Raw genomic sequence first — 15,746 nt, 5'->3', positions numbered from 1 at the left:
ATTCAAAATTACAGAACCTGATAACATTTGGGGGAATCTCTCTTCCTCCTTTCTCCTGGTTGGTTTATTTAAAGCTTTTAACCATTTACGAGTTGTTTTCACAATTAAGTGGAATACGTGAGATGCTCACCCAAAACTACTGTGTTTATTATTTAACATTTCTGGGGGAGAGAGTTTACAACGTAGAAGTTACATTGGCAAACGTGCCTTTGAGTAACACAGAGACTCTATTGTTAACTATTGCTTTCCAGTGGAATTTCCCATTGGTGATGCTCATTTGGAAAATAGGGCCTGCCTTAAGCTGTGGAAACACTGTGATTGTCAAACCAGCAGAACAAACTCCCCTCACTGCTCTTCATGTGGCATCGTTAATAAAAGAGGTAAGCTTCCTAAATCAAAACATGCACAAGAATTAAAGAGTCCTAATTTATAATAGGAAGCCCTCGCTCATTGATCCTGGGTTATTGACACATGGCTTCTGTCCAGTGGCTGGGTGCATTTACCTGGCTCCTGGCTGGGATTTCTGGCAGTCCACCCAAATGCAGCCAGGAAGCCAGACTCCAAGGCTGGAAGTCAGTCACCCTGTGAACAATTTTTTTTTTTCCCCTCAATGCTCACAAATATAATTTCATGTCGAAATTAACACAGCGTCCTTTCAAATGTTAAAATATTAAAGTAGTTTGTAACTGTCAGTGATGGCCTAGTGGCTACTGTAAATTTGTTTGAACTTAAGTTTTTAGTTTTAATCAATCTGAAGGTTGAAGGCCGCTGTGCCAATACGCTTGTTTGTCATATGGAGCCGTATTATTTCTACACACACATCTCAGAGGTATATTGTGACTATATTTACTTTTCATTATGCTTCTTCCACATGTTCCTTCTTGTTTAAAGTGTCAAAGAGCACATGAAACTTATTTTCATCAACAATCCAAATTCTGGGAATATTTTTTGTTGTTGTTTTCTTTCTCTCTCTCTCTCTCTCTCTCTCTCTCTCTCTCTCTCTCTCTCTCTCTCTCTCTCTCTCTTTGTAAACTGGAGATTTAACCCAGGTATACACTACCTTTGAGTTATAAAACCAGCACTTTTTAATGTTTTGAAACAGGGTCTCAATAAGTCACTGAGACTAGTCTTAAATCTGCAATCTTCCTGTCTTAGACTCCCAAGTCCTGAATTTATGGCTACATGCCCCCATACCTGGCATGAATATATTATTTCTTGAAAACAATTCATTGTCCTTTGTCCTTCATACCTAACCAAAACTTAAATAATTCCTAGTCACTGGAAACATAAGATTCAGGAAAGCTGAATGGACATCTTAAAAAGTCTTTCTTTCAAATTTAAAATAGGCCAAAGAGACATCAGAATGAGGAGATTGAATGTAAGTAGCATGGAATTTTAATGAGCCCAGCTCAGTCGCCACACTGCCTCCTCCTTGAACTCTTGAGCTGGGATTGACCTCTGTCTGTGAAGTTTCATCATGAATGGGATGACCTGCTCCCCTAGCATCTGACTGACTAGATAATGCCAGTGGGGATTTGCAACTCTTCTTAGGCTCTGAGTGGTCAGCGGGTACAATATGAGATCCCTGTAGCTTCTTACTTTTGCTGAAGAGTATAATAAACGCCTTACTTTTCTTTTATCTAAGTAATTTACCAGACATTTTTACATATGCTACTTTTTTGAGTGTATATGAAATTTGAGACGGCAGCTACCATTACAGTGATGATCCATAAACTATGGACTTAACCTGGAGAGAAACCACCCTTCAGTAATGCAGTCATGTGGGTCTTCTGTGGGGTAAGAAGATAATAATAACGAGGAATAAAGAATGCAACCGCATAGTTGTTGTTTCTTTTCCCTTGGTAGAGCAATTTACAAGGTTGACATGAGGGAGCAGCCTTGACCTCAGACTCTTCTCCTTTTTGAATTATGACTTATAACTATTTTTGCTTCCTTTCTTTTAGGCAGGGTTTCCTCCTGGAGTCGTGAATATTGTCCCTGGTTATGGGCCTACTGCAGGGGCAGCCATCTCTTCTCACATGGATGTCGACAAAGTGGCTTTCACAGGATCCACAGAGGTAGGATTGTTTATATAAGCCGGCATCTGTAACTATCTGAACCATGTTTTATGTAATGATTTTTAAGCTGACACTTCCTTAAAACAAAAGTTCTTCTTAATGATATGTTCCTTATTCTAGCCTTCAGATGTGTTTATACAGTGTAAGCAGATATAGTTTATATGAAATGAAATACCTATTACAAACTGAGAAAGACTAGAATAAACTGCTTTTAGTATATTCATTACTTTCTCTTATGTGAATGCATACACTGTAGAGACTGCAGCATGTGATTAGTTACATTTATGATGAAAATGTAGAGAGTATTTCTGTTTAACTGGACAGTGTTCTCTGAATGTCAGAAGAGAGGTGAAAAGTCTAATAGATAAGCTGTCCGACTGATACATGGAGAAATAAAGATATCAGACAAATGAATCTGTTATGTGAGATTATCATTGTTACTTTTGGATAAATTGCTATAATATTAGATGTCAACCACTAAGCCAAGCATGGGAAGGAGGGATGGGGAGGGAATGGGGTGGGGACTGGGTAGGGACTAACTGGGCGACGTGTGCATGTATGTCTACACAAGTTTTTTATCCCATTATGATGTATGAATACAGCACACCAATAAAAAAAAAATTTTTAAAAGTTCTGATGAAAATTTTAAAAAGCTCCTAACCAGCTACACAAGTCAATTCAGCTATCATGTCCTGCGCCTCTCATTTCACCCGTGCACATTTTTTCTGATTCATCTCACATCTACATACTTGAATGGAGAAACCTTTTATATCTGGAAGGTACTAAACCTTAAAATATGCCATTTGGCATTTTTTTCCAAATGAAACTTAACAATGGCACTAATATCGTGTAACCTTAAAATATTAAACAAACCTGTCTTCATGAGAGCAGACTAAGCCTTCTCCTTTGCTGTGCTCCAAAAAGGTTGGCAAAATTATCAAAGAAGCTGCCGGAAAAAGCAACCTGAAGAGGGTTACCCTGGAGCTGGGGGGAAAGAGCCCTTGCATTGTGTTCGCAGATGCCGACAGTGAGTACAACCCCTTCATCCTTTTTGGTGTTGATAACACTATGCCGTGAACTTGAACTTTACAAATGGGTTTGCTTCAAAGGGTAAGGGATTCATCAGAGTTCAAAATTACTCTGAAAAAAACCCTTTAAATAAATTTGAATACATAGATAAGTTAAACAAAGACAGAATTTCTTCCTGGTTTGGAATACATTGCTTTTATTTTGGCAGAACCCTAGATAACATAAGTGTTTTGCATTTTTTAATAATTGCATATCATTAGTTGTCGAATTAAGCATAATGAAATACTCAGACCCATTGGACCGAGACCATCTGGGAGACAGCCATTCCACAGGAACCATGACCCCTCACTCAGGATCACACACTCATTACATGAGATGACCAGAAGAAAATGAAATACTTTCTCTTATTTTCCTGGCTATTAAGGATAGTCAAGATCATATATTCAATTTATTTACAATTATGATGTAACTCCACTGTCATTTTCTAAATTCATTCTGATTACATTACCAAATAAAATCCCCAAATTACTTTCAAATAGATGTTAATTATCAGAAATAGTCAAACTCTTTCTTCCGCAGTTGCATTATTATTCTGAGGCCATAAACACTAGTGCTTCATGGGATTGGCCTTTGTTGCTATTGGAGTCTTAAGTGAAGTTTTTAGAACATATTTGTTTATTAAACATTTTATAAACATGACAAGATAAATAAAATTTGTGGAGCCAGGGTCTGAATTAAAAATTTCTTTAGAACATGCCATCTTCTATAAACATGAGAAGATGTGCCAAGCTGGTTTCATTCTAACCTCCATTCTAACTTAAGCAGGCAATACCCTTAAGGTATTACTCTTAATCACAAATTCATATCCAGTTGCTTTTTTGTTAAATTGAATCTTCAGTATCAGGAAAATTAAAGTACAAAAAGAACTTTATTTGTGTTTAGGATCTATTAATGAAGCAATCAGGGCATAATGTAGTATATAAACTAAGTAGGTAAGCATTTGTAGGCACATATGAAATCATATGATGTTCTTTACCCAGATTTTGAAAATGTCTTTTCTAGAATAATATCACAAATTAAGTGAAAGATTCTGAATATGCAGGGGATTTGTTATTGGTTTGGGGTTGTTTGGAGTTTGGGATTGTTATTATTTTCAGAAAAAAACTTACATTTTAGAAAGTTTTTCTCAGAAAATTTACTTTTCCTGTTGAGAAGGGTACTTAAGAATTTTGAAATTATTTAAGGCAATGGAAATTTCAGAAGTTCTTTATTATCTCCGTAAAACCTGATAGCCCCCCAAAATTCACTATCAGGTAAAGTAAGTATAAACAGAGATATTTTTAAAATATATTTGCGATATTTGACATTATAATCAAGACCACATTCTTGGTAATATACATATATACATACTAAAATTATACTGATAACCATCATTTTTTCCAGATTCTACTATGTGTTGCCATCATTTTCATAGCAAATAGAGAACCTCAAAGATGAACATTTTACCTGGCTTTCAAGAAGTGGGATATATCAAGACCCTGTTTGACTATGTGATTCATCATTCTTCCGAATTACTAGATTGCCTCTGAGAAAACACATACAAATATGTAGTCTTTAGAAAATGTGTCCTCTTTAACATGAGTGTTTTCCTTGCAGTGGACAATGCGGTTGAATTTGCACACCAAGGAGTGTTCTACCACCAAGGTCAGTGTTGTGTAGCTGCATCCAGACTTTTTGTAGAAGAATCAATTTACGATGAGTTTGTCAGAAGGAGTGTTGAGCGAGCTAAGAAATATGTGCTTGGAAATCCTCTGACCTCGGGAGTGAATCAAGGGCCTCAGGTACGTGTACAGTATAAATAGTAGTATTTCAGGGGACAAGAACAAAGCATCCTTTTCAGGCCTTATTTTGATTGAGATTGCTTCTCATCTTTGCATCATCCTAGATAACAATACTGTACCAATTTGGTGATTTTTAAAAATCTGACTCCTGGTGGTTTTACTGTAGCCTGTTTTTCATGTCTAGAAACAATTTAGTAGCCATGCTAGAAATTAAAAATGTAAGGAAAATTAAGAGACACTATTTCTTGGTTTCCTCACCCTGCACATATTTTGACTCTATATACAGTTCTTAATGCACTTGAAAGTTTATATACGTTCCTACCATGTCTTTCTTAGAATCAGTCTTTCATCATATCTACCAATCTGCAAATATAGACAGCTAAGACACTCCAGAATCTTTTGCAAAGTCCTTGGTTACTCTGATCTTCTAATACTGGTACAGGCATTCTCAAAGTCCTAGCTTCCAGATTTCTAATGAACTTCCCAATTTAAACCAATCAAAAACCAATCATTTCTCCAAAATTTCTTGTTTTCTTTTTATTTCAAACCATTATCCAATGTATGCAGTGAAATGAGACAGTCTCTATAGTGAGTCTATAAGAATACTGGTTCACTGTTTATACTTAGATGCCTATTGAGTAAATGAAAATTACATGCCTCTAGTTATATCTGTTTACAATTATTTAGATCAATTTCTTTATATATCTACTCCTGTCATCATTGCTCTTGTTGATCTATGGTTTGCAAATAATTTAAGGTATCTATCTCTGTCTTTTTAAAATTGGTTTTCTTCTTCTACCTACTAAGCCTAAGTACTCAAAAGAATTTTCACATTGAACCACACTAAAATATATACTTTGAGATTATTGCAACAAGTGTTTCACAAACTAGCTCACGAGACAGTGACTCATCTTGTAGTAAAGAGCTCCTGCTATACACACACATTGTTGAACAGTGCCTTAGATGCATAAGAAAAGCTAAGTGCAAGCTAGGTGTGTTGGTTCATGCCTATAATCCCAATACTTGCATTGCTGAGACAGGAGAATCTCAGGTTGGAGGTCAGCCTCAGCAACTTAGTGAGACCCTCAATGACTTAAGAGGACCCTGTTTCAAAAGTAAAAAAAATAAAAAGCCTGGAGTTGTAGCTCAGTGATATAATGCCCCTGAGTTCATTCCCCAACACAATAAAAAGAAAAGAGAGATAGAGATTCAAGTTATTCCTTAATCAATCTTAGAACTTCTGAAGAAAATTTCTATTGATAGCAAATGAGAATTAGCCAGGCCAAAGTGAATATGTCCTAAAGAACATGGCTGAAATATTCTGTCACTATTCCCATGTTCTGGTGAGATGTTTCCCAGTTTTTCCTATGCATTTGAATCACCCCAAAATTCAGGTGATTCAGGGAATGGTTTGAGCAGCACATTTATTCCAGGTGATGCCAGAGCTGCTGACTACAGGAACACATTGTCAGTAGCAAAGCACCAAAGTATATACTCCAGTATTCTGAGAAGTCAGTGATGATGTTTACCAACAAACAAATCTTTTCAAGCTTCTTCTGTAGATCATATATAGGGACTGGATTGTCAAAGGTATCCACTCTTCTGGTCACAAACAGGGAAACATCATGACTTTGGAAGCATATCTTGATATAAAAACAAAAATCACGATTTTGAGTTCATTGTCTAATTAAAATCTGGGAATAGACCAGAGAAACTATGCATGGACCTTCATGGATATTTGATTTTTCACTGAGACAATATAATATCCAAACCAGGCAGAGTCTGGTTATATTAACTAGTATATAGTAATATAAATATCTCTTCTTCTAAACCAACACCACTACTTCCTTAATCTGATCTGCTGGGAATGAAGAGATTTTCTTTGTGGGATTCCTTCCTATTGAGTATTGTGCACCAAAGAGCCTTGAGCTACATTTTACCAAATATTGTGCCAAATTTTATAAATAATTTCTGATTGCAGATAGCACTGTATCTAATTAGATAGGATAGCTGAGTTATGCACAGTCAGAAGGATTTCATGGGAACTTTTTCTGGCCCTTGGAGGATAGAGAAGATTTTCAGAGTCCAAGAAGAAAAAAAAAAAAATTTTTTTTAAGGAATGGGAAGGAACATTAGCCTAGTATGACCACCTCCAACCCCTTTCTTAGCTCCTGGATTTCCTATTTGCTTTTAATCCTAACCACTACCACACCTGAGATAGTATTGTATACCAGTAAGGTGAAATTCAAGAGTTAACCATTCAACTTCCCAATATAGAAACTGAGATAACAGATATTCCCCTAATTCCAGTGCATGGGGAGAGGCATGTGCTCCTTGTATTCCCAGCCAGAACTCTTTTTCTCCGTATAAAAACAGGAGGATCATGCTGGTTCGAAGCCAGCCTCACTGGCTTAAGAGACCCTGTTTCCAAATAAAAATATAAAGTAGGTCTGGGAGTGTAACCTGGAGGTAGAAGGGTTTTCAGGAACCCCAGTACCACCAATATATATGTATATGATTTGGAGATCAGTGTGGAAGTTTCATGAAAGCCTAGAAATAAAATCATCATATAACTGAACTACACCACTTTGTGATGTCTTTCTAAAATAATTAAAATCAGAATACTATAATGATTTATGCATATCTATGTTTGTAGCAGTGAGATTTGTAATAGCCAAATTATGAAAGCAACCCAGGTATCTGTCAACAGATAAATGGATAAAGAAAATGTAGTATATACACACAATGGAATTTTACTCAGCCATAAAGAACAAAACTATGCCACTTGCAAAAAAAAAAAAAAAGGATGGAACTAGAAACAGTATGCTAAGTGAGATCCATCAGTTACAGAAAATCAAGGGCATTCTTTTTCTCTCATGTGTAGAAGCTAGAGAGAAAATACAAAACAAAAGGGACTTTAGATGGTTGAGGAAAGAGAACAATAAATAGTGGAAGCAGATGAGGGAGGGTGGTGGTGATGAGAAAAAGGAGAAATGATGGTGGAAACAATTCAAATAATGTTGGGACCATACGTAAAGGTAGCACTACTAATTTCACTAACATGTGAGGAGGGGTGAGGAGCAAGCTGGGATCCAGAGAGAAACACACCCAGTGTTGTGTGCATATATGTTTGTATTGCTTTGAGCTTCAATATGATGTATACTTACATTGTACCAATAAAATCATAAAAAATTAACTTCCATAATACTTGCCATAGATTTATATGTGGCCCATTTAATTAAGCTGGAAGATGGCAATTGAAACTGGCCAGAAATTGAAATCAAACCCACAGATTTAAAGTAGGAAGGATGCTCAACCTATGGTCAGATGTGGTACCCATGGGTGTGGGCCAGGCCAGAAAGAATGGTTCAGGGATGGAATGATCCAAATAGAAGTATCTGCTTCCCAAGTGGCATGGCCAATTAAAACAGAATAAAATCTCCTTTTCTTGTTTCTTTTTCCTTTTATTTCTGTTAGGATTTCAGATAAATGTTCCATCATTTATAAACATTTTTTTGAGACTGAAATAAATGGCAATTGTGTGAAAGGTTGCTATATGTTTCTAGTGTGATATACTTTTTTCATAATGTAGATACTAAATATTAGGATCTTCCAAGGTATTTTTTCCTCCAGATTCATGGGAATTAAAATATGCCCAAAGAATGTATCTGGGCCTCTGCCAACTGTTTTGATTCGATATCAGATTTAAATGTAATATCCTTACATTTTGAATCCTTAACGAACTCTTTATAAGTTGCTAATTTTTTCTCTTTCATGTGATTTTTTCAAATAGATTGACAAGGAGCAACATAATAAAATACTTGAACTCATTGAAAGTGGGAAGAAAGAAGGAGCCAAACTGGAATGTGGAGGAGGCCGCTGGGGCAATAAAGGCTACTTTATCCAGCCCACAGTTTTCTCTGATGTCACAGACGAGATGCGCATCGCTAAAGAGGAGGTAAATGGTTTCCTTCTGTTCTCTTCCCTTCGTTGCCATGTTTTTTTCTGCAGAAGTCTGTACAGTTTGTCCCTTTCTCAGCTCTTTGAATGTCTCAAAGTAAATATTACTCTTCATTTTTGATTATTACACAGAGTTCTGAGGTGAGAATCAAAATCTTACCTAATTTAGAATTGCTGATAGGGAGAGAAAAAATCTTCAGTATTCGTTAAGATATTTAGTTTTAAGTTATTATCTTGATTTATTTCATTCATTTCTTGTGGCATAGATATTTGGACCAGTGCAACAAATTATGAAGTTTAAATCGTTAGATGATGTCATCAAGAGAGCAAACAATACTTCCTATGGCTTGTCAGCAGGAGTCTTTACTAAGGACCTTGATAAAGCTATAACAGTCTCCTCGGCTCTGCAAGCTGGGACAGTGTGGTAAGTCAAACCGAAGTAATACATGCCTTACTGATGTTAGACAGCTCAACAGGTTAACTTGAACTTTTCCAACCTTGAATTTTTCTTCTTCTTCTTCTTCTTTTTTTTTTTTTTTTTTTTTGGTGGCACTGAGGGTGAAACCCAGAAGCTTTCTACCTCTGGGCTATACTCCCAGACCCTATACATACATATTACATATATATATATATATATATATATATTTTTTTTTTTTTTTTTGGAAACAGGGTCTCACTAAGTTGTGGAAAGCCTCACTAAGTAGCTGAGGCTGGCTTCGAACCCATGCGATCCTCCTGTCTCAGCCTCCCAAGCGCAGGGATTACAAGTGTGTGCCACCACACCCGGCCCAACCTTGAATTTTTCATTTGAAGTTATATGGCCTGGCAGTTACAGCCTTAGAAACAAACAACAAAAAACTAACTGCTATTTTGGAAGAACTTTAGAAGAAGGTTATTTTCTTTTGCTCTATCCAGCCTTTTGAAATTGCTTAGCCAAAATATTTTATGGCTGTTTGGTTCATACAATGTAAGTATTGATAGGTAATTTCTAGGCATTGGCTATGTACAAAAGAGATTTTTAAAAAGTTATATTTCAATCAAGCCTAATTAGATAGGACAGTGTCTATTTGGTAATGCTATATATTACGAACACAATTTTTACTCTGAATCAGAATCTTACTCTGGAGTTATTAATGTCTGAAAGTGGTAGTTTAGAAGAATATTGAACTTTGAAGGATGTGTTTCAGTTTTGTATTTTATTCTTGAACTACCTTACATGTTTTCATTTTGCGCTTTAATTTAGAAAATTAAAATGTTGAGGCTGTATTTCTCAACCAGTTGCACCTCCTACCCAACCCTCAACCCCTGGGCATTTTTCTTGGTAGTTTTTGTTTTGTTTTGTTTTGTGGTACTTGGGATGAAACTCAGGAACATTCTACCTCTGAGCTACACCCCCAGTCCTATTTTATTTTTATTTTTATTTTGAAACAGGATCTGGCTAAGATGCAGAGGGCCTAAGAGGCTAAGGCTTGTTACAAACCCATGATCCTCCTGACTCAGCCCCCCACGTACTAGAATTATAGGTGTGAACCACCACGCTCACTCTTAGTAATTTTCGTCTCCTCAAACCAACCTTTGTTTCCTCAGTCCTGGCAATAGCCTATTATTTTCCTTTTCATACCTATTCCAGTTAAAGAGACAAAGCAAAACAAGACCAAAACAAACAAACAAAATCAGACACTGAAGAGTATTCTGAAGAGACTCAGCCAAGCACCTCTTTTTCTGTCAGTTCTAGCATCTTTTTTTCCCCTTAGCCCAAGGGAGAGCCATCATTAGTTAAGCTGAACTGTGTTTTTATATTTACCAACTTATTTTATCTTATAATTTCTTATCTCAGCTTCATCTATGAAAAAGCTAGAAGCTTAGTGAGGTTAAGTAGTTTATCACGGTCATAAAAGATATAACAGAGCTGCCAAGCGTGGTGGCGCATGCCTGTAATCCCCGCGCTTGGGAGGCAGAGACAGGAGGATCAGCAGGTTTGAAGCCAGGCATGCTGGCCTAAGAGACCCTGTCTCCAAATAAAAATATAAAATAGGTCCGGGAGTGTAGCCTGGAGGTAGAAGGGTTTCCAGGAACCCCAGTACCACCAATATATATATATGACAGAGCTGAGAGTCAGATTCTAAAACAATGGTTCTCAACACTGACTGTGTATTAGTACAAGTTGAACATTCCCATGTGAGAATCCCAAAATCTAAAATGTTCTGCAATGTGTCAACATATTGTCCAAATATTTTTGGATTTGGGAACATTTTAAATTTTGGATTTTTGGACTAAAAAGTATTCACCCATAAAGTCAGAGCAAATATTCCAAATTTTTAAAATTCCCAAGTCTGACTTCTGGTTCTAAGCAATTCAGATACTCAACCTCTATTATCTTGAAGCTTTACATATATGTAAACTGATTTCAGGGTCAGGAGAGGGTGGGCATCAAACACACTAATTATCATCCATCTTTATGATTGAGTATGTATAGGACTTTTATTTTAAAAGTATTTTTACCAATAACAAATTAAAAAAAGAAAAATATAAATAAAAGTATTTTTTAAAACCCTTTTCTTCCCCTAGGGTCAATTGCTATATGGTAGTATCTGCCCAGAGCCCCTTTGGTGGATTCAAGATGTCTGGAAATGGACGAGAACTGTAAGACTAATTTTCTATTATGATAAATGCTTATCTTGATATAAATGGTCTTCACTCCAAGGGAATTAATCCTTAAATTAATTACTTTAAATTAAATCTGCCACTCTTCACTCTTAGAAAGTCATACCACCAAATAGCTAATTAAATATTAGATATACTCTATGAGTATATGAGAAAGGTAATAGAAGAAATTATAATTTATTAAACTCCTACTACTCATAAAGTGCCATATTATACCCTTTACATTGGTGATTGAATTACTACCTACTTTTAGAATTGTTTGTTGTATATATGAATATAATCCATTTGGGAAACATTTTCAGGAAGGCAGTAGAAACTCAACGGTCTCTGAGAGTCTTTCCATGCTTAAGATTCTATGATCGTAGCCCCAGTGAGAATTTAGTGAATAAAAATGTAATGATAATTGATATGGTAAGGAAGGAAGTTCATCTAGGTCAGGAAGCAAGCATAGGCTGTCAAAAAGTAGAGAAGAGGGTATTTCTGGATGGAACTCTACGTATGGCATGTTGAGGAGTGAGCAGCATGGCTGGTTGGCGTAGATTTATGGGTGTGAGTGGGAACTATGATTTCAAGGTTAATTGTGACCAAGTTTAAGTCCCAAATCTAAGAAGAGATGTCTTGGATCTTAGTGGAATAGCAAAAATGCATGGTTATGTTTAGGATATTGTTGAAGCCATAGGTAGTGGCAAAAGATCTATTGATTTAAAAAAAATGTTCAGAGATAGCAGAAAAGACATAACTGACTGGCTGCATCTGAATCCTGACTCCACCACAGGCTAGCCATGCAGCCTCTTTCAAGTTGTCTGACTTCTGAGCTTCTGTTTCCTCAAATTCCTCTTAAAAGGGTTGTGACAGTTCAGTGATGTACTGAATGTTCATTCCCCAGCCTTGAAACTAAGACAAGGTGAGGATTCACAACCCCCTGCCTAGCTTCTTTTCTTTATAATGTCCATTCCTGCAGCATTTCTTAGCAGAACTAATTACTTTGTACAAAAAGCTGTTACAGAGATTAGATTACTTTGAAGGGCAATTCATTGCTGGCCCAGCTATCTAATTCATTTCTCTGGGAATGGTGATAAAATAATCAAAGACATGAAACAACTAAAGCAGACAAAACATATCGATGTTGCTGAATACAATTTGGTCAAACTTTAAGGCATGGAAATGAAATGGGAGAAGAACTGAAAATAGGAATCAACCATCCATAACCTCCATAAGATCCATAATATGAGTAAATATCATTTCCTTTGTGAAAATACAAAGGAAAGCTGGGCGTGGTGGTGCACACTTGTAATTCCAGTACATGGGAAGCCAAGACAGGAGGATTGCAGGTTCAGTAAGTTGCAGAGCATGAGGCAGGCTCTCTGCAACTTAGTAAAACAGTTTCAAAAATAAAAATAAAAAATGAGTCTGGGGGTATAGCATGGAGGTAGAATACCCCTGGGTTCAATCCCCAGTACTGCAAAAAAGGGAAAAAATATTCTATAAAATTTTTTACACCCAAATTTTTAATGGCAGAATAATGCCATTAAAATAAACCCAATAAACTTGGTAAGTTTAATGAACAAGTCTAATGCTGTGAAATGTTTAAAAAGAATGACTGAAGAAGTAGCTTCAAATGACCCCTAAGAGTTAAATTGGAATTTTTCCTCAAAGTTAAAAAGCAGAATTGATCAACTGGGACAAGTCTCCAAAGTATCAACACAGTGGTATGCAAACCACAGGGTGTGTCATGGTAACATGTGCCCTTACCTTGCTTTCTAAGTCTTTGTTCTCTTTTAGCACTCGAATGGGTTAATGGCAGAAACCGTTCCCTTGGTGTAATCACGCTCATTTTCACATAGGCTAACATAGATCACTTGAGACCCAGCTAATAGGACATTTCAAATTTAATTGGTTATCAGTACCTTACAAGCTGTTATTTCCTCCTGTCTTTTTCAAAAACAAAAAGCCAGGAAGTACTGTAAGCAAGTGGGCTTACAGCAAGAACTCAAGTGAAATTTCCCTTGCTTGATTATATTTGCCAGTTCAGTTCAGCAAACATGTGTTCTGTGTCTGCTTAATTAGTGCAAGGTTCATTTCCAGGCATAAGGAGAAAACAGGCATCACACTACGAGTATCTTTTTACTTATCTAAGTCTGGACTGTGGATGGGAAGCATGAGGATCATGTGGAAGTTTATTAGTAATGCAGTCTCAGACGTCACTCCAGGTCTAGCAAATCAAAATCAGCATTTGCAGAAAGTCCTAGGTGATTTTTACATTGAACATTTTAGAAGCTCAAACTAATAACTTAATAGACTTAAAAAGATAAAGAGAAATGACAAATATAAGCGGTTTTTGTGTTCTTCCATAGATAAGACATTTGCACAAGAATCCTAAGAAAGCAGAGCTATCTCTGCCCAAGTGTGACAAAATCACACTTAATATTCTCCTGAGAGTTTCAAGTGCCCTTGTAATCCAAAATCTAAGGAAGGCCTATTGGTGAAAATCATGGGTTAATTCACCTACCTCTGTGAGATAAAATACTTATTAAAATACTATCTTTTAATGGGTTTCAGACAGCTGAGTCTAAACCCTTTAATTACTTTGAAGAGCGTGCTCATTGAAGCCTTTAAAAGGCATTTTCAAAAGCTTAATTGCCCAAGAAAATAATCAGTGTAAGGGGATTAGGTTTTCAGGAGGGAAGGATGTCTTCTCTAAACCTGTCTACATCACAAAAAGGGAGGGGTAGAAAAGGATCAAGATCTTATTCCTCTGTAAACCTACATGTGCCTAAGTGTTATGGCTTTCAGAATAGTCTTATATGCATGTAATTTGATCTTCAAAACAATACAGAGAATAACTAAGCCCAGTTATCCTTCCCGCTGTCCCTTTAATGAAGGGCAAATCATAGCTTCCAAAACTGGTAGGAGGTATAAACCTGATTACAAGATTCCAGGGTACAAATGGAGTGACTCTTGTTCATTGCTGGTCAATTGGGGTGGTCTTAAGAGTTATATAAGCAAATGGTGGCAGTTTAAGGAAGGTTGTATAAATGAGGAAAACAACATCTGCAATAAGCCCAAAGTTTAAATTTAGGAAAACCCCTACCCTCTTTTCTACTTAAATAGAAAACATGCAAACAATCAAAAGAAAAAAGAAAGCTCAGACAATAAAGGTCAGGATTTTGCATTGTGATAATGAAAAGATATTGTTAAAGTTACAGCTACAAAAAAATTAAGGCACCTTAGAAGAAAAATGGACACATGTTCCTTTCCCATCCCCTTGCCACTTCTGCGCCAATCGCACATGGTCAAGGCAAGCTCAACTTCAGTTTACAACTGCTATACTATTCTTTAGAGATTATATACTGTTACTTCTCCTCTTATATACACATTTTAATATTATTATATTTATTTGAATCCAAAGTTGTTATGATAAAAGTTTTGGGGAGTTGAATTGTCTGTTCAGTAGTTAGAATTTTCATTGCCAAGTGGTATAATGTTAAAAATGAATGACCTCTATAAAAAATCAACTGAGAATACATAATTATTTACAAGGAAGACATTTTTAAAGATTTTTATACAAGGGGATTTATGTACAATCAGACTTACAGGTCATATGAAATGCTCTGCACATAGAAAATATTTTTCATTGTTCCTACCAAATCAGGGACTATAGGACATTTGCAACTGTATTTATGGATATTTTTCTCCTTCTCTCTAGTGGAGAATATGGTTTCCATGAATACACAGAAGTTAAGACAGTCACAATGAAAATTTCTCAGAAGAACTCATAAACCGCAAGAATGGAGAGAAGACTCGTCAGTGACTGAGCATCTCCTACCCTTACGAATACAGTGGGATTTAAAGACAAAATTGTTCCTTTCTTGATTTTTTAAAACATAAGCTAATCATACTAGTATTAGTACTACAGGTAGAAAACGTGGCATGTATCTTATTCTGAAAGAATAATTTACTTTTGATATGTGACCCCCCCCACACACCAAGTCCTGGCCTAGATAGAAATGATAGATTTGGATGCATAATCTCTCTAGCTCTGTGATCCATGAGAGCTCATGTGCTATCTTTGTAGCTACTATTCCAGAATAATCATTTTATAGGAGAGAGCCATTAATCACTTAGCCTCTTTCCCTCAATGTCTCCTTGAAGTACTTAACATACCTCTTAACTG

General features: G+C 36.3%; 1 protein-coding gene across 1 annotated transcript in view; it reads left to right on the top strand.

Annotated features, from left to right (window-relative positions):
- ALDH1A1 (aldehyde dehydrogenase 1 family member A1) overlaps nucleotides 1-15,351 on the top strand; it is a gene marked incomplete at both ends in the record, with an annotated part of 51,404 nt that extends 36,053 nt beyond the window's left edge. The window contains 8 exons of the mRNA XM_080708750.1: nucleotides 252-380; nucleotides 1,965-2,078; nucleotides 3,003-3,105; nucleotides 4,764-4,948; nucleotides 8,742-8,906; nucleotides 9,175-9,332; nucleotides 11,477-11,551; nucleotides 15,279-15,351. Of these exons, the coding sequence (XP_080564876.1) occupies nucleotides 252-380; nucleotides 1,965-2,078; nucleotides 3,003-3,105; nucleotides 4,764-4,948; nucleotides 8,742-8,906; nucleotides 9,175-9,332; nucleotides 11,477-11,551; nucleotides 15,279-15,351 (1,002 nt within the window). The remainder of the gene's footprint in view (nucleotides 1-251; nucleotides 381-1,964; nucleotides 2,079-3,002; nucleotides 3,106-4,763; nucleotides 4,949-8,741; nucleotides 8,907-9,174; nucleotides 9,333-11,476; nucleotides 11,552-15,278) is intronic.
- Between the last annotated feature and the right edge of the window lie 395 nt (nucleotides 15,352-15,746).

The sequence above is a fragment of the Muscardinus avellanarius genome (assembly GCF_963383645.1).
Source record: "Muscardinus avellanarius genome assembly, chromosome: 13".
Taxonomy (NCBI): Eukaryota; Metazoa; Chordata; class Mammalia; order Rodentia; family Gliridae; genus Muscardinus; species Muscardinus avellanarius.
The sequence above is the reverse complement of the archived record's forward strand: the minus strand, read 5'-3'. Positions and strand labels throughout refer to the sequence as shown.